This window comes from Lynx canadensis, chromosome A1, assembly GCF_007474595.2.
Source record: "Lynx canadensis isolate LIC74 chromosome A1, mLynCan4.pri.v2, whole genome shotgun sequence".
In the NCBI taxonomy this organism is placed as follows: domain Eukaryota; kingdom Metazoa; phylum Chordata; class Mammalia; order Carnivora; family Felidae; genus Lynx; species Lynx canadensis.
In genome coordinates this window covers 208,410,588-208,430,873 of record NC_044303.2, presented here as the reverse complement: position 1 = coordinate 208,430,873, position 20,286 = coordinate 208,410,588, and the positions used below count along the sequence as shown (strand labels likewise).

At 37.2% G+C, this 20,286-nt stretch overlaps 1 protein-coding gene across 1 annotated transcript in view; it reads right to left on the bottom strand.

The window, feature by feature from the left end:
* Positions 1 to 20,286, bottom strand: part of FYB1 (FYN binding protein 1) — a 102,803-nt gene that overhangs the window by 31,603 nt on the left and 50,914 nt on the right. Inside the window, 6 exon segments of the mRNA XM_030330789.1 lie at positions 2,738 to 2,758; positions 2,760 to 2,853; positions 3,807 to 3,846; positions 4,282 to 4,305; positions 6,535 to 6,581; positions 18,817 to 18,973. Coding sequence (XP_030186649.1) covers positions 2,738 to 2,758; positions 2,760 to 2,853; positions 3,807 to 3,846; positions 4,282 to 4,305; positions 6,535 to 6,581; positions 18,817 to 18,973 — 383 coding nt within the window.

The window sequence follows — 20,286 nt, the reverse complement described above, 5'->3', positions numbered from 1 at the left end:
TATCCTGGATAGTATAGTGGTTTCTTGACAGCAGAATGCCGTACTCCTCCCTTGTCTGTGGTTACATTTTCTGGGGTTTCAGCCACCCATGGTGCACCATGGTCTAGCAACAGAATGATTGCCCTTCTGGCCTATTGTCAGAAGATCAGTAGTGGCCTATGCTATGTCATAAACGCCTAAGTCATTCACCTCACTTCATCTCATCAAGTGGAATTTTATTGTCTCACATCATCATAAGAAGGGTGAGTGGAGGACAGTAAGATATTTTGAGAGAAGCAGATGGACCACATTCAATAACTTTCACTACAGGAGAGTGTTACAATTGTTCTATTTTATTGTTAGTTATTGTTCCTTTCTTTCTGTGCCTAACTTATAAATTGAGCTTTATCATAGGTATATGTGTGTAGGAAAAAAACATAGTATATATAGAGTTCAGTACTATCCATGTTTTCAGGCATCCACTGGGGGTCTGGAAATGCATCCCTTGGATAAGACGAACTACTGTAATCTAGTTTAGAACATGAATCCTAAACTCCTAATCCTAAATGTGTATCTTTCCAACATAATTTCTTAGATCTTTCGATATGCAAATATGCATTGTGATTTTTGAAGTTCTGCCTCATTTTATTGAACTCATGATGCTATGAAATTGTGAGACATATCATCAATTTCGTATCACTGAGAAACAGCTTAATTTAAATTATGTTACACCAATGATGTTAAGATGCATTATTTCAGAATTTTAAAATGTGAAATATTTTATACTTTAGAATTAATGAAATATGGTGCTGTGTAACAGTTCTCACAATTTAATTTCTTTAATTTTAGCATGTATTACATTTTTATGGAAGGAATATAGCTTGTGAAGTCCTAGTCTTTACAACTTTGAATTCATATTTTAGTGGTATGATTTCCATACTGTATTTTTCTTACTAAGAAATTTTATTTGAGTGAATGAGTGAAACAATGCAAAATTGATTTCTCCAAAGGAAACGCAAGAAAAAACTTCACGTAACTCTTTCAAAATTACAAAGTACCTTCCTAAAAATGTGTTATGAAAAAATTTTTAAGTTTATTTATTTATTTTGAGGGGGGGGGGGAGCAGCAGAGAGAGAAGGACAGAGAGAATCCCAAGCAGGCTCTGCACTGTCAGCACAGAGTCCAACGTGGGGCTGTAACTCACAAACTGTGAGATCATGACCTGACCTGAAAGCAAGAGTCAGACACTTAACTGACTGAGCCACGCAGGTGCCCCGTTATGAAGACTTTTTTTAAGAAATTAATTTTTCATATTTGCCACTTGGAAAATATGAACATTGGTACCCATACGTCTGTATGAGTTAAATGTCTTAACATTCATATTTATTCATACCTAATCTTACTTATATATAGTAGGCTTTTTCAAAATTTACGAGAACTTTGGTAGATATAGTGCCTTATGTACATTATTTTATTTAATTCCACAACAAATTTTCAGGAGAGATACCATTTATTCTAAGAATAGAATCTGAGATTCAAAGACATAAGAATCTGAGATTCAAACAAGTTTAATCATATGCCCACAATCACATAATTCACATGTACAACTGGAATTTGAATCCACTCGTCACTTGACTCTAAGCTGCTTATGTTTTTCTGCACCATGCTGTTGACCTTTTTTTTTTTTTATAAATTTTTTTTTTTTAATGTTTATTTACTTTTGAGACAGAGAGAGACAGAGCATGAACGGGGGAGGGTCAGAGAGGAGGGAGACACAGAATCTGAAACAGGCTCCAGCTCTGAGCGGTCAGCACAGAGCCTGACGCGGGGCTCGAACTCACGGACCGCAAGATCATGACCCTGAGCCGAAGTCAGACGCTCAACCGACTGAGCCACCCAGGCGCCCCTAACTTTCTTTTAATACAACAAATATATGGGGAGTTATTAGAAATCAAAATTTTACAGCTGAAACCATATATTAAAGGTTCCAGGGGAATTAAATGTTTAAAAGAACCTTGACATGAGTCTTTTTTATAGTGAAGATAGTTCTGTAATACAGAGTCACCTTAAATATAGCTGACACACCAGACCCGTGCCAGATGGGCCATGTCATCAAAGACGGTGTGCCAAAAGAGGATAGCCTACAAGCTTAGTGTGTGGTAGAAATTTGAATCAGGGGTCCGAAAGAGAGAGGTCAGAAATCTAGGTGGGAAAAGAGGATGGGAAATAGCAAGGTATCAGAAGTCAAACAAGTACATAAGCTAGAAATAAAGGCAAAAAATTAAGTCAGTCTAGATACCAGCAGTGGGAGTAGTTCATAGAAACTTTATTCTGAGGACAGGTCTGGTTTCATCCAGAGACATTTACGTCCCTTATACCATTGTGATACCTGCCTCAAGGATACTTACGTGTGTGGGCCAAGCTCATAGTATAAGTAGGTAATAACAAATATGAATCTTGAGAGCCAAGAAGCATTGAGCAATGAGTATTCACTCACTCAATCAACAGAAAATTTCCTGGGTGCCCACTAATCATAAGCCACCATATTTTATCTATATTACATTTTTAGTGCAGGGATAGGAGGCATATTGGGTTAAGATAATTAATGTTATGAAGGTAGTTACTTTTTAAGGAAATAACAATAACTAAGTACTTCTCCCCACCATGTAAGTTTTCAACAATGGTGTGATGCCCCTTTTGCGTGAAAATCATAAAGAGAGATCACTCTTTTTTTACCCATCAGCAAGCAAGCTCTTACTTTAAATTTCTTCTTTATTTCCTTGTTCTTTCTTTTCTCGCTCTTTCTGTTCCTTTTTCTCCAGTTCTAATCTCTTCTTTTCCTCCTTTTCCCTTTTTTCTCTCTTTCTTTGGTTGCTTCTCTGTGGATAAAAATCGTTAAGTGTTTGGGCACTTGCGAGCATTGATGTGTATGGCTCACATATCCAGGAGACAGTATCTCAAGTATAGACGAAGGTGAAAAGCCAGGAGTTGTCAAAATTACTGAGCGTGTGAGATTGTTCTTAAAACCAGGTAGGAGGCAGACAAGTGGGGATACCTGCCAAAGGCTCTGTTTCCACTTCCACCCTGTGCCAGCAAGCGGAAGACACTGCGTATATATAAAGACCCTGTTCTTTCTGCATATGGGTATGAATAGAATTGATCTCCGCCCCCACCCCTTCACGTGCATGCACTCCCAGGTACAGGGCATGCACATGTACATACATGCAAATCTTAGCTCAGAAACTTTAGTCAGAATTCATTGCTTAAGAACTAGGTAGAGCAAATTAAGACATTTGAATCAACGAGAGAGAAAATAACATATTTCTTTCTCCTTTCACTCACTTTCCAAGACATTTCTTAGTCCTGGGCTATGGGGAAGCCTGTTTTGGAGCTATTCTTTTAAACATCTTTCTGCTGTAGCAGGTTGACACTTTGCATCTGATGCTGTGGTAAACTATTTCTCAGAGCACCCTGGTGAGGTGGAGCACTGCCTCAATGGGGGAGTTGTAACATACAAATGAATTCATTTGCCCAAGGACACACTGAGCACAGAAATACAGATTCCTAGCTCCGTGATTCCCTGCCTGTGGTCTATCCAGTAGCTGCGAGTCTCTGGCCTCTCACAGAACAACATTTTAAGAGTCTTCCATGAAATTCTTAGGCAAATAAAGAATCTTAGTCCTTTGTATGAAATAAAGGTTATCATTATATGCCAGTCATTTGAACAATAAAGCTTTTTCCCCTTAGTGTTGAATATCCATCTATTCTCCCTCATACAAATCATAATATTCATTTTAGGCAGAAAAATCATGGTAAAAAAATGTAACCCATACATGTCTTCATAGGTTTCTCCTTCACTCTCTTGTTCTGCCAAGAAAAACATTAATATGATTAATTTTAATTCCTAAAAAAGGGAACATACACATATTACATTGATCAAATACCTAGTAAAACAATCATAAATGTAAGTGTATGTAATTTGTCTTGCTTAAAATATTTTTTCCCTTAAAGAGATACACTGGAAAAGTAAGCACAAAAAGATCTTATTTATATTCTGCTATATAATTCAGATGTCCAGCCAGATTTAAGTTTATGTTCAGTGCTACAAAATTACTGTGAGTCAATGTAATGTTTGGTGTTTAATGTCCCAAGAATTATAGATGAAGTAATATTATAAATTGAAAAATATCATTATTACCCATAACAATTTTTAGTTGCTGGTTTATATCAATAGAACATAAATCACAGGAATGGTTAAATATTTTAGTTAAGCAATATAATATAAGAAGGGGGAAAAAAAACTGACCTCATCTAGGTTTCCAGTACCTAAAGGTTTAAAAAAAGAATAAAATTCAATATACTTTAATTAAAAAGCAGTTTACTACAGAATTATTAGACATAATCTATCCAAAACTGTTCATAATCTAACAGAACTTATGCTCTATAAACACATAGAAGTACAAAATAGAATATGTGGATTAGATCTTTACTATGGCCTCTTTGATACTTGTACTTTCATTGTAAAACCATTTCAATTGGCTTTCATAAAATAACGCAAAAGCCAAAAAATAATGAAGACATTTTAACCTCTTCGTGAAAGGCATGCACATTTGGTTTTGTGGGCTAATGTGGAACAAAGGTATTACCAGAAAATCACAACTGGTTGTTCTTTTGACTTATTTGTTCCCAAGGATTTGTTTCCATGTATCAAGCAAATAAAGTTAATTAAGTTTTTTTTTTAAACTGATAGCTGCTTCTTCTTCTTCTTCTTCTTCTTCTTCTTCTTCTTCTTCTTTTTAATGTTTACTTATTTTTGAGAGAGAGGAAAGAGACAGAGCACAAGCAGGGGAGGGGCAGAGAGAGAGGGAGACACAGATCTGAAGCAGGCTTCAGGCTCCAGGCTCTGAGCTGTCAGCACAGAGCCTGATGCAGGGCTCAAGCCCACCATGAGATCATGACCTGAGCCGAAGTAGGATGCGCGCTTAAACCCACTGAGCCATTTAGGTGCCCCAAAGTTAATTTTTTTAAAAAAGATCCTTTACTATCCAAGTGTTTAGTAGTATCACCTAATTATTAGATATTAAGACTAATCTAGAGCAACAATAATAAAAACAGTGTGGGGTTGGTACAGAAACACATAGACCAATGAAATACAGCAGAAAACTCAGAGACGGATGCATAAATTACGTATACTCTTTCATACACATGTATTGCCCACAACAAATACACACACATACATGCATAGACATATACACACCTATAGAGTTAATGGAGTATAAAGATGGCATTAGAAATTATTGAGAAAATGATGGATTTCGAAATATGGTAATGGGAAAAATCGTTCCCTAGGTGAGGCAATAAATCTGGATTTCTACTAATTCCTCAAAGGTACTCTGCAAATATAAGGAGAAAAGACTCAAATATAAGGGATAAAGTTCATAGAAGAAAGAGGAAGATAATAGTTTTATTTTTAGGGATAGGACTCCTTAAGTAAAACTTTAAAACAAATTACAATGCAGAGTTTAATTAATTTGATTATATCAAAATTTATTTATGTTCGGTGATGGGAAGCTTGGGTTAATTGACCATGGATAGGATGAGAGAAGATAGTTGCAATTTCTGCAACCGACATGAGATTAATATCTGAAATACAGAGGAGCTCCTGAAAGTCAGTCGGGAAAGGATACCAACTCTAAGAAAAAAGTGGTCAAAGGATATGAAGTGGCAAGTTACAGAAGAGGAAAACACAAAGGCTAATACACAACTGAAGTACCCAGACTCAACTGCAAGCAGAGATATGAAAATGAAGTGAGATATTATTTTATACATATAAGACTCAAAACAATTGGAAAGCTAAATAATACCAGGCACTGGTGAAAGGTAGGCATCTTGGAATCTTCATGCCCTGCTGATGTGAGTACACACAGATGCAGCTTTTCTGGAGAGCACTCTACTCCTAATTCCATAGTACTAGAATATTCCATGAATATTCCATAGCTTTCAAACAGCCATTCCACTACTGGATATATATACTTTAAAGAAAGTCTCTTGGAGGTCCACATGGAAATATGGACCAGAATGTACACTGAATTATTATTTGTAAGTACCAGTGAACTGGAAGTAAAATGCAAATGCATAGGATACATACCATGGAGTACTATACAGTAGTTAACAAATTAAATATACATATAGCAACATGGGTGGGACCCGTAAAACATATTATGCTGAGTGTAAAAAAAAGAGCAGAGTGAGTTCTAACATACTGTTTATGTAAATTCAAATATATACACACATACAACAGTATGCAAAGAATATGTACAAACAGACACACACACACATTAAATGTATTAAAATATTTGTCTCTGGTAAGGGAAGCAGAGGAAAGGGAAGGGATCATGGAGATAAAAGGGAATACACACATAAGTAAAACAAGAGAGTGGTTTTGCAGGCACCAGTGATGACAATGGCCCAATAATGATCCTATCCAAATGATTAACTCACACTTCTGTATCTCAGGTAACAAATAAATAAATAAAATATCTTTGTGCCTCTTACCATCAGAGTGCATGACACTATCTTGATTTTCTTCATGTACAGCGCTTCTGAAAACGAGAAAGAAGAAAAAGTAAAAATGGAGCAAATAGATGCTTGCCGTACAATGAAAAAGGAAAAAGACTAAAAGGATCATATTTTAAATTATTCTTTTGTCTTTAACTTCTGCTCTGATTTAAAACTTCAGAAGTTATTAGAATGGGCTTTAGCCTCATATTTATGCTGCTACTGAGGCAAAAAAAAAAAAAAAAGAGAGAGAATAGGGGAGCTTGAGGACAGTTCTGTCCATTCACAGTGGACACATAAAATCAATCCATTGCCTCAGGGTAGTAATATGTCTTCTGTTAAAATGGAAGTATATAAATAATTCAATTCTGGGATTCTGAAGGCATTTGATTGGTTTTATGGTATAGATGCCAAAGAGAATCAGTTCTAATCCTTGACTCCTTCTTTCCAGAGGTTCTCCTTCTGGCTTTACTTCCATCATTTGTGTCTTGGACTCTAAGTGCCACTGCACTCCAATTGCTCTTCACAGTTATCAGTACCTGGGTCCCACAAATCCCTAATGATTGATGGAACCATCTATATTTTCTATTTTTTATGCTCAGGTTGATTAGCATAGCTGGAGAAAATTGCCATTTCACTGATTCTGGATATTACAAATAATTGACATTTGATCTCAACTTTATCCTCAACACTCTTCTGTAATTTCATATACCTTTTCCTAATGAACCTTCTTTCCCATCATCCTTCTCAAAGGCTATTCAAAACCATCACTACTTTCCTCAAATCCACTGTCCCTCTCACCTCCCCTATAACCAGATGATCTTGTTTCTTATTTCACAGATAATAGAGCAAGAAAATATATTCTTTTTAGAAAATATATTCTTAAGAAAATGTATTCCTTTAACCCAACTTTTGCTTACCTTCTATCTACCAAATTTCCTTCCACCTGTGTTCTGAATTCTATCTAAATTATCAGTGTTTTGCCCCATTTCTTTCTTCTGTGTGTCATTGTATCTTTTATATTATTATTACTATTCCTCTACTTTCACTTCCCATTCCTAAATATCTCATACTTTGCTTTCTCTCTCAGCCCCAGTTACTCTCATTCATAAAGTCCAAAACCTTCTCTTTACCTTTCTCAATTCTCCACATTACCACAGATACAGATAGTCCTCTCTTTCCCAGCCAACATGGAGAAGGCTGTATGGGCTCACAGACTTGACTTCTTTTTCTCTTGCTCATTTCTTCATGACTACCCTCTGGCTTCTTTTGCCAATCCTTCGCTGAAACCACTCTTAAAGAACTTACTTACCAAATCCACTGGATACCTCTCCATGATAATCTTACATGATTACTTTGTGGCCCTTAACAGTATTGGCCATTTTGCTTTCCTGGAGTCTCTTTTGTTTCCGTAAAAGATCTCTCCCGGCTCACTTGTGTTTCTAACCACCATCCCACAATTTCCTTTGTGGGTTTACTTGCCTCTGACTTCCCCCTTTAAGTGATGATATTCCTTTGTGTTCTGGTCTTGGTTTCCTTTCTTTTTCCACTCTACCCCTGTCCTTGAATGGCCTCCTATATGCCCACAGCTGCACTTGTTCTCTTAGTGTTGGTGACTTCCGTATTGACATCTCCAGGGCAGGCCTCTCTTCTGAGTTTCAGACTCACATACACACATCTTGGATATTCCACAGCCAGTGCTACATTAACATCGCAGAAACAGAGGCTTTCCTCTTCTGTCCCAGCACAAACCTGTTTTTCCTACTAGGTTTCTTATCTTAGTGAATGGCACCACAGTTCCACATATCCACCTAAGCCTTAAAGGCATCCTCTTGCTCACTCTTCTTCAGTCCCTCACCAAGTTAATCATGTTCTGTCAGTTCCACGTATTTAATGTCTCCTCTAATTCACGGCCCCACTCTCCATCTCTCTCCTCTTTCCTGGTAGACAGGAGAAGAGAGTTCTATTATCTCTAGTGTGGACTCTTGCAGTAGCCATCTGCCTTGGCTTCCAGTGATGAGCATTGCTCTCCATCTTCTCCATCCTTACAGTCCCTTCTCCACACCACTGCCAACATTTTCTAATGCAAATGTGATTATATCACTCTCATGTTCACTACTCAAGCCACTTAAAGAACCCAAAAGATGCTGGTTACAAAGCCAACCCCATTGAAGAATCTGGGCTGGAAATGCCTCGTTATCCCTTAGATCATCAAACAAGCTCGGTGGGCACACCTGAGGCTCAGGAAGAATTGCCATAGATACGTGTCTCAGTCTCTACCTGGGATGGTAAACATATGTGGTCATCGATTGTTGATCCAATAAACTTACTTTTTAAACAAATTGAAATTTAAAAATTTAACTTATATATGCTTAGCTTTTAATTTAGGTTAAGTGTAAAGGCCCAATTAATCAATTCATTAACTTGATGATGACAAGACACTTGTTTCCCTTAGTGATTTTTTTTGGTCCTTGAAAAATTCAGAATAAAATACAGAAATGATGAAGTAAGTCAAACCCGTGGTACAAAAATTTGTGAAACAAGTTTTACAGTCATGGGGACAATGAACCTACTATGTTCAATATTATTTATTTATTTATTTATTTATTTACTTACTTACTTACAAATGTTTATTTATTTTTGAGAGAGAGAGAGGAGAGAACACAAGCAGGGGAGGGGCAGAGAGAGAAAGACACAGAATCCTAAGCAGGCTCCAGGCTCCGAGCTGTCACTGCAGAGCCCAACATGGGCTCAAACTCACAAACTGTGAGATCATGACCTGAGCTGACAACAGATTGCCAACCGACTAAGCCACCCAGGTGCCCCAGTGTTCAATATTTTAAATGTTTGTAATATTTAAGAGATTTGTTACACTAGCAAATATTTAATTAGATGTGTCAAACTAAAATTTGTTATTTAGACTTTTTAGTGTAGTTGAAAAGTATGGATTCTTTGTGTCAATATTGAGTGTCAATGGCTTCTCATAACAAAAAAGGAGAGTCAACCAGACTTTACAGCCTCCTGATAAAAGAATATACCATCACCTAGGAAGTAATCTGACCAAAGAAACTAGAACTAAATTTGGTCAAGCTACATTTACCTCCAACTACCAATTTATAGGAAATAGAGGAGCATACAAGCTAAACTATAGGAAAGCATTCAGCAAGATCTAGACTATGGATAATTATAGTCCCCTCAAAGAGCTTGATTTCTTCAACAAATAAATTGCAATAAATAGATAAATATAGTTATAGAGGGTAGACTTGTAGCTTCAAAGAGAATTACCAACGTATAAGCCAATGAAAATGTGCAGACTTTATATGGATTCTTCTTCAAACAAATTTAAAAAACCATACACACACTCAATTTAAGAGACAACTGGAAATTTGAACATGGACTTGATTTTTATATTATTATATAAAGTCTAATTTTTAGGGATACCTACTAAAATATTTATGAATATTTGGTATTAGCTTAAAAATAATATGAAAGAGGGAAGTGGGTAGGGGTATTGATGAAACAAGACTAGTGATAAATTTATAATTGTTGAAGTTGGTGTAGGGGACATGGAGGTTCAGTTTACTCTCTCTCTGTTTACATATTCACCTTTTATAAATTTTTTCAAACTAAATATGCTTCTTAAAAAATATAAGAAAAATCCCATAGAAAATACAAGTGAACATTTAAGAGAACTGGATGTGCTTTAACAGATTTGTAAGAGTCACTTAAGTTCTTGAGAGGATTTGCAGTTATGCTTAAAAAAATTCAGTATATAGATTTATCCATGCAACGTAAACATGTAAGGGGGTAATTAAAACTAAATTTTTTAACGTAAGTATCCATTTGAAAGAATTTAACCTGAGTTGTCTAATCATTAATCAATGATCCCCCTGAAAGTAATTGTTCTTATTAAATAAAAATTACTAGATGTATAATAAGATAGCAAGTTATATTATGTGAACTTAAGTACCTAAAATAAATTAGACTTTTGCCTTATTAAATTTAATGAATTGAGTATTAATTAAAAGCACAAGACATAAATACCTTAGACGTCAAATATATTGACATTCTACAGAATAAAATTTACAGCCCCTTTCATGGTATACAAAGTTCTTATGCCCAGCCCTATTCTTTTGCAGTTTGTTTTTCCTGTTTCTTCTTCTTTTTTTTAAAAATAGTTTTTAATGTTTACTTTGAAATAAAACAGAGACAGAGGGTGAGTGGGGGAGGGGCAGAGAGAGAGAGGGAGACACAGAATCCAAAGCAGGCTCCAGAACCCGACATGGGGCTTGAACTCATGAATCATGAGATCGTGACTTGAGCTAAGTCAGACGCTTAACCAACTGAGCCACCCCAGCGGCTATTTCTTCTTCTCTCATCTTCTTTTCATGTATTAATACCGACTCACTCTCTGAACACTCTCTGGTTTCTTGTTGCTCTGTGCTTAGCTCGCTTTCTTTTCCTTTTCTAGGATAATCTTTCTTCTTATCATCTGCTTATGGTCCTCCTTAATCTATAAGGCTCTCTTTAAACATTCCCTCCTCTGTGAAGTTATCTCTGATGCCTTAAGCCCACGTGGTTGCTGCTTCTATGTGTCATACATTGCTTCATTTATGATTATTTTGTGTTACTATAATTATAGAGCGATTGCTTGCAAGTGTCTCTTCCTACTATGAGACTATAATCCCCTTGATGAAAGAGATTGCCACTTTGCTAGTTTATTATTAGTTTATTATTATTATATTATTATTATTATTATGACTGACTATCATTTTTAGAAAGCTATTAGAATAATTCCAGTCATGAGTAAGACTTTGATTTTTTGTGATGAATTAATTTTGTCCCCATTAACTTTTGTTATGAAAGTGAATTATTATCATTAAAAAATTTTTTTTTAATGTTTATTTATTTTTGAGAGTGTGAGAGAGACAGAGTGTGAATGGGGGAGGGACAGAGAGAGTGGGAGACACAGGATTGGAAGCAGGCTCCAGGCTCTGAGCTATCAGCACAGAGCCCGATATGGGGCTCGAACTCACGAACCGCGAGATCATGACCTGAGCCAAAGTCAGACACATAACCGACTGAGCCTTCCAGGCGCCCCTGTTTATTATCATTTTTGAAAAAAAAAAATTAAGTCAAAAGGACTACTGGACTTGCAGCTTACTTCCTAAAACACTTGGGTGGATGAGTAACAAATATGTGCAGAATGGAGAGTATCTGCATAGCACTTTCATACATATGTGGCTGCATGTTTATACAAACCATTAATCACTTACAGATAATGTTTGCATGCACACATTGGTTCATAGACCTAACACGATAGCGTGTAGATGTTAGTTTATATAAGTCTGAATTCACCATATAAACATGCAAATGTTCAATAGATAATAAATCGTATAGGAATGAGAGTGAAGAATAAAAGGGAAAAACACGAGGTAGATGAATGTCATGAATAAACCGAGATTAAGCTGTTGCCGGGTCGAAAGGGTGGCTCAGTCAGTTAAGCCTCGACTTTGGGTCAGGTCATAGTCTCAAGGTTTGTGAGTTCAAGCCCTGCATTGGGCCCCTCGCTGTCAGCACGGACTGCGCTTCAGATCCTCTGTCCTCCTCTGTCTCTACCCTCCCCTGCTCATTCTCTTTCTCTCTCTTTCTAATAAATAAGTAAAAACTTTAACAAAATAGTCACCAATTATTTAAAAAAAAAAAAATAGTGCTGCAGGCTTTGGAAACTCTGCCCCTGGAGGCAAACAATGAAACCAGTCACAACCCATAGTGGCACAGGCTGTAAGCAGAGGGAGCAGGTAAAGAAGAAAAGGAGTTTATCGGTTGTTATAACCCTGTGTCTGTTCAACGAGGACCTCTCACGAGTTCTTTAGTTTCACACTGTGGCGTGCGAATTACATAGGAAAGGCAAGGTTAACTCAGTATCAGGTCCATCATTTTTAGAAAGCTCTAATGTGTTCTATTTCCTGACTTTTAAAGATGTAAAGCTGTTGACCTTTATATTATTTGCTATTCATGACTTTAGCTTTTAATTGTTGGTTTGTTTGGTTTTTTAAAGAAGAAAGTCACACAACACTTTGTTCTATACCTGCTGTTGCTGAGAATAAAAGCTCTGTGAACTTTTCTCTGGAACATGTCTTCCTGTATTGAACGCAGGAGGACTTATAAAAAGTACGACTCGCTTCAGCCAGTGCTTTCTAAATGGAGTTGGTAAGACCACCCGGGAGTGCCCGTCTGATAGGGCAAGTCTCAAATTCCAGAGAATGTTAAGAATTTGTAACTAATAAAATGTTATAATGGTGTAAGTTCTGATTTCGTCTGATTTTAGAGCCAATAAACTCTGAAGCGGGCTACGAGTGATCTCACAGTAAGAACTGTTGAACTTCTCCCTCTTCCAACCTTAGTCACTTCCCATTATTTATTATTTCTTATTACTTCACTTTTCCTGTCTCATTGCTATTAATAATCATGGAATTTGTTTTGTATACCAAAATATTCAACCGTTGGTTCTGTCTTCACATGAAGAATTAGTTATGCTGTTAAAATTATAGTTAATCTTTAACGATGGTGCCAAGAAACGTGTTACACTAAAAGATGTTGACCTGAACACCAGTAATGATACACGAGCTCTTTCGACGGGTTTCAGTTTCTCTTCAGATGTCTGAGTAACAGCAGAAAATGTAGCTAGCTGACTTCTCACCACTAGGTGGGGAAACAGTACAATTTAAAATAAAATAGAACTTTCGTCGCAACCACTTTATTGTTAAAGATGATTATTATTTCTGATTCTCATCTGCTTCCAATCTTCTACATTCTTAAGGCATCCTGATCGGAATGATGTCATTACAAGTGTCTTCCGGGGAGGTAGGTGAAAAAGGCCACCCTATCTCCTGAAATTCCTTCCCTGATACCAATTAAAAATTCGATTTTTTGCCTTAAGCAACACAGACTCCACCCTAGAGAAGATTGTAAACCTTTCAGTTCTTTATTCCTTTGGGAAGCCACTCCCTCACCTGAACACTACTTCCCAGTTGCTCTAGTCTTGTTTCGAGAATTCTCCCCTGGCCGCCATTATCATTTTACTCTCTTTACTAGATCTTTCACTGCATGCAGACATGCTGCTATTTCTTCCATCTTAAAAAAAAAAACAAAAAATCTCAATTCCTTTTTTCCCAGCAGTTACCGCTCCATTCCTTTGCTTCTCTTTTCTCCTTGAGAAAGAGAACAACTCTTGAAAGAGTTGTTTACCGTTGCTCTTTCCAATTCCTGTCCTTTCTTGGTCTTCTAAAGCTATTTCAGTCAAGCTCGATTCCAGGAGAATTCACACTGACCTTCACAGTCCTCACTTATTTGACCTTCTGCAGCAGCTGACACAGTTATCACTGCCTTCCTCTTGGGAATACTCCCTTTACTTGGCTTCCAGGACACCACACTCTTGTTTTCTTCCTATCTTATTCGTTGTTCCTTTTTATCCCGCTTTGCTCATTTTTTCTTCTCCCAGGCTAGTAGAGTTGGAGTGCCCCAGGGCTCGGTTCTTCTCTCTAGTTATACTCACTTCCTTGGTGATTTTTTTAAAGTTTTTATTTTGAGAGAGAGAGAGAAAAAAGTAGGGGGGCAGACAGAGAGGGAGAGACAATCCCAAGCAAGCTCCGCACTATCAGCGCAACCCACAAACTGTGCGATCATGACCTGAGCCGAAATCGGGAGTCAGACACTTAACGACTGAGACACCCAGCCGCCTCATTTCCTTGGTGATTTGAAGTCTCATGATTCTAAGTGGGGATATGCCTATGACTCCCTGATTTATTATGTTTTTAAACGAGAACTTTCTCCTAAACTCTTCACTTCTTATACCCATTACCGCCTCAATATCTCTACTTGGATGTTTAAAAGATCCTCAAGCTTAAAGTAGCCATGCCTTCCTGATCTTCCCCACTCCCAAACCCTCTTTTTAGCCTCTCATTTCAGTTGAAGGAACATCATCCTTATAGTTGCTCGAGGCAAAAACCCCGCAGCCCTCTTTGATTCTCTTTTCCCTTCAGACCCCAGATCCAAATTCTGTTGTGTCTACCTTCAAAATATATTCAGAATCTGGACACCTCTCTCCATCTCCACTGCCACCATTTTGATTACAGCTACCACGATATCGTGTCTGTCTTTCGGCAATATCTGCCTGACTAGTGTCTCTGTTTCATTTGCCTACTGTCTCTTTTCATAGAGCTGTTAAGGTGATCTTGATAAAACATAATTTAAAACATCAATGCTCTGCTCGACCTTTTTCAGCGGTTATCATTCCACTTAGAAGAACCACAATGTCAGCCATGACCGGCAAGGCTCTACACAAGCTAAATCTTTTCCTACTGTTCCTTTCCTTGCTCACTCTACTCCAGCTCCAGTTATCTCCTTCCTAGTCCTTGAACATTCTAGGCGTTTATTCTGTCTGTTCTCTCTGCCTGAATGATCTTGCTTAAGCTATCCGCAAGCCTACCCCCCTCATTTCCTTGAGTCTTTGCTCAAGTATAACTGCCTATAACGGGAGCTACCCTCACCTTTCTTAAAGTTGCCACATGCTGTCCCTAACCCACCCTCTCACTACACCACCTAACCCTGCTCTCTTTTCTCCTACCTAGTATTTCCAAACATACTATCTCCTTGGCCTGCTCATTATTTTTATTCTTTTCGTCTGTTGCACCCTGTTCTATGTGGGCAGGAACCTTATTTTGTTCACTGATATTTCCTGAACTACTATTACAAAAGCACAAGTAGTGGCTCAAAGAACAATTCTTGAGTGAAGGTAAAAAAAAAAATCTATTAGAGCTTGACCTGAGAGTGGCCTTTGACCAATGAGGGGAGGAATGGCATTTGCAGGCTGGTAGAGAGAGCCTCTGGAAAACACCCATGCGTGTGTTTTAAAGGGTGGCAGCAGGGGGAAAAGCACAGGAACACCCATATCTCACAATTTTACTTAAAGATTTATCCTGTAAATTTCCCTCTTACATGAAATATGAGTTTTTGAGCCTGAATATCAAGACTAATTTTGCTCTTATTTCTTCTTCATATCTCATCTAACTTCCCCTACTTGGGGGAAAGTTTCTGACCCAGATATTTCTTCATTTTGGGATTTACTTAAGCTCTCTGATGGGAGTCTGAAAGTCTTTCACTACACACCACATTTTTACTTAAAAAAAAATTGTAAATGTCCCTTAGCTTTCATTCACTCTAATCTCTCCATCTGACAATTAACTTTCAGATTCCCCAATAACTGTTTGTCTAGGCAGTATAACATCCAAGAAGACTCTTGTTTCTCTTCATCTTTCTCCTGAGTGTATGCATTTTGTGGAGTCAGGAACTCTTAGATGAATCCAACTTTCTAATTAGGAGTTCTTAATAGTCATGAGGTAAAGCTTATTACAATTGGTGGATTTTGCTAATTTCTGATGCAAACAATATTACAAGAAAAAAATTTGAGTCTTGTTGGTTGGAAGACCCCTTTCAACTTTTTCAAGAATTTCCTGAAAAACCTGAGAAACTGACGAGCATTCTTATAAATTTGCAGTACAGGCTATAGGACTATTCTTGAAATCCTTTCTTCTGTAAACAACTTTTTATTTCCCACCATATCAAAATGGATTCTGGAGTAGGTATGGATTCTGGAGTAGGTATGCCAAAAAGAATTAATATCGCAAGTCTGAAGCTACTCATTTTAGAAGAATCTGACACCATGATTGGCCCTTGGCTTGCATCTGGGAATTCAGCTTCTAAAAAATTCTCTACACTGATATGAAAAATTGCCTGATTGATAAGAGTGATTTATTGTGCCTAGACTGTATAGACAATGTGACTTAGGGTGAAAACCTCCTCTCCTTCTAGAAGTCTGGTATTTTGGTAGTGAATAGGCAAAAGGTGTCTATGTGACCACCTCTCAATAAAAATTTGTCTCTAATGGGCTGCCTGGGAAGCAGCATTACACATTTGTAAAGCTGGAGAAAGGAGAAATCTCAGCATGTCCCTCCCAGGCACAGAAGGACAGTGTCACTGTGATTAATCTTAGCCATGAGTACTACTATTTGCTGGTCCTCTGCGTCCTTTAAATGAATCATCAAATATATGGTGGTCTTGGTAACTCCCCATATAGCAAGAATAGTGCTGAATACTCCTCTTCTCCACAGTTTCTTCAATCACATAATTATCCATCTTCATGTCTTATATATTTTCAGGGATTCATGCTTAGGGTATTTATTAAAATTTCTCACTAGAATTGGATACAACTGAAGCCAGTAACTGGGATAGGTCACATAATAATATTCAAATGTATTAAGATCATGATCTAATGGATTACATTTATCAGACTAGGAAAAAAATTAGGGAAAATAAACAGAATTTTATTTATTTACTTATTTTTTGAGAGAGGGAGTGAGGGTGAGAGAGAGAGAGAGAGAGAGAGAGAGAGAGAGAGAGAGAGAGAATCCTAAGCAGGCTGCATGCTCAGCGCAGAGCCCAACACAGGGTTCCATCTCCCAAGTGTGAGATCATGACCTGAGCCAAAATTAAGAGTCAGATGCTTAACTGATGAGCCATTCAGGCACTCCAAGAAATGGAATTTAATACATGTGAAAGCAAAATAATTATAGAAGTCAAGTGTATGTAAGAGCACATGTTAATTAGTTGTTTTAACTAATCAAATATTTATTTAGCATTTACATGTTAGTAGGCAGATGGCTTAAACTCTTATTTGGTAGCAAGATATCATGGGGTATTAGAGTCTTTCAACTAGAATTCTTAAAATCAAATGCCTGGAAGGCCACGAAGGCCACGAAGTCAATATAAATGCATATTGCGGGCCACAAATAAGATAATAGCCACTATGCTGCTCTAACACTTTCTAGTTTCTGCATTTATACTCCAAACAAACACAATAAAGTGAAACATAGTGGTGGCTACCTATGACAGATGTATTTTCAACCCCTGCTCTAAACTATGATCATCAGTAAAGGAAAGCTGGCAATCAGGCATCGATATTGACAGATTCTATTATATAGATTATGGATATGAAGTACTTTCAATATAAAGACATTATTAACAGATTCTATTATATGGATTACAAATATTAAGTACATTAAATGTAAAGAACATCAGTCTGGTAAAGAATTGAAGTGGAGGAAAAATAAACTGTTGCCAAATATTTTGGGATATTGCTTATTTGTGTTCAAGGAGAACAAAGTAAAGCAATTTTCTAGAAGATGAAAAGGAAGATATAGTCTAACTTGCCATAAGGATTTATACTTGCCGTTATCCAATTATTTCCTTTTAAAACAGCATTCATTCTAGTCCAACTTTCTGTTTCCTTTTTCCTCAACCAGCTATTCTGGTCAATCATGGATAAAAAACTTGTGCATAGCAACCCATACAGTCTTGACATTTCTAGAAAGCACCATCTAAGAAAAGCAGGAGTGGGCTTGAATAAAAGTTTCTTAGTTTTTAAACACACTGCCAAAAATCTGAAGCTTGAGAGAAAAGCTGCGCTTTTTGCTTAAAGAGGTTATTTAGCAGAGTGGTTAAAAGCACACGTTTACTTTGAACTTAGACTGACCTTGCCTCAAATTTCTACTCTACGTTCCTGTGTGATCTTGGAGAAGTTACTCAACCTCTGTAAATTCCCATTTCTTCATCTGTGAAATGAGGAAAACATTTTTCACGTATATATATAAAGTTCCTAACAAGTCATAAGTAGTCAGTAAATTGTGGTGCTGGTGCTCGTGATAATAGTGGTGACGGTGTCGATAATGCTGGTGGTGGTGATGGTGGTGATAATGGCCATAGTGGTGATGATGGCGGCAGTAATGATGATAATGGTAATGCTGGTGGCGATTTGATGGTGGTGATGATAATGGTGGTGACTTTAAGGATGGTGGTGGTGGTGCTGGTGATGATGATGGTGGTGGTGGTGGTGATGGTGGGGGCAGTGATGGTGATGGTGGAAGAGATAGTTGTAGTGCTAACCTGAGGAATGTTTCAAAACTTTTAAAAAGGCGCTGGAATTTTTTTTCAAATGAACTCCTAAGGAAAAAAAAAAACCACGGTAAAAACAGATAAAACAAGAGTTGCTCAAGGAAGTGGGGGTATGAGAGCAGCCTGCTCAGCCCTTCCTTCTCCTTGCATCTGCTCACATGTGTGGCCTGCGCAGTTTACCACGGAACTCTCAGCGTTCAGCCAAGCATAGTTTGAAAATCTATGGCAAGAGACCGACAAAGAAATGGCAAAATAATCTTTGCTTACTTTAGATCTAAAGGTGGCTTAATGTTTCTGGGAGGTAGACTTGGGACTGGCGGTTGTGTTGGCAATGGTGCTGGCAATGGTGGTTGGCTGGCTGGATGGGATGGTGGAGGTGGTGGGAGGGAAGTAGTTGAGTAACACATTTGGCCTTTGTTGGTACCTAAGAAGCAGAGGAAAAAAATACCATGAATTAAGATAAATCTTCAAACACAAGAGCCGGCTATTCTGAGTATGCAGAAATGAAGATCTTAAATATGAAAACGTAAGAAATGCATCCTAGGTTGAATTAGTGCTTTAAAGAATCTAATATTCTAAGTACCACAGAACGTGGCATTTAAATTTTCTATTTTTTTCAGATTTATCGAGGTATAATTCACAAGTGAAATTATCAGATACGTAATGTATGTAAGAGGATGATTTGATATATGTATCTATTTTGAAGGGTTTTCCCCATTGAGTTAATGAACACATCCATCATCTAACGTGTTTATCTTTTTGGGGGGCAGAGGGTGAGAACACTTAAGTTCTACTCTCTTCACAAATTTCAGTTATACAATACAGTGTTAACTATAGTCACCATGCTTTACTTTAGATCTTCAGAACTTACACATCTTATAACTGAAAGTTTGTACCCTTTGAGCAACCTCTTCCTAGTTCCCCCACCCTAGCCTCTGAAAACCACTTTTCTACTCTCTGTTTCTATGAGTTTGACTTTTTGTTTTGTTTTGTTTTGTTTAGATTACACATATCAGTGATACCATGTGAGCTTTGTCCTTGTCTGGCTTTCTGGCTTATTTCACTACCGTAATGCCCTTCAGATTCATCCATGTTGTCACAAATGACATGATTTCCTTCTTTTTTTAAGTGGAATAAGATTCCACTTTATATATCTACCACATTTGCCTTATCCACTCATCCATTGATGGACACTTAGGTCGTATCCATTCCTTGGCTGTTGTGAATCATATTGCTATAAATATGAGAATACAGATATGTCTTCAAGATAATTATTTTGTGGCTTTTAGATATATACCCGGAAGTGGGATTGCTGGATCATATGCAGTTCTACTTTTAATTCACTGAGGAAAGTCGATACTGGTTTCCATAGTGGCTGTGCCAGTTTATATTCCCAACCGTGTAGACAAGTGTTCCCTTTGCTCCACTTCCTGGCATTTGTTATATCTTGTCTTTTTGATAATAGATATCCTAACATGTGTGAGGTGATATCTCATTGTGCTTTTGATTTGCATTTCCATAATGACTAGTGATGCTGATAAATTTTTCTTTTTTTTTTTTTTTTGAGATAGATAACTTCTTTAATTCCCATTATTAAAAGGACTTTCTCTACTTCGCTTAGGACAAGCTTAACAATTGTTAAATCTAGGTATTGAGTATATGGGTGACAAATTTCATAATGAAAAGTGAAACAGAACAAAACAAAAAAAGAATCTTACTTTTTTGAAACTTTTGTAA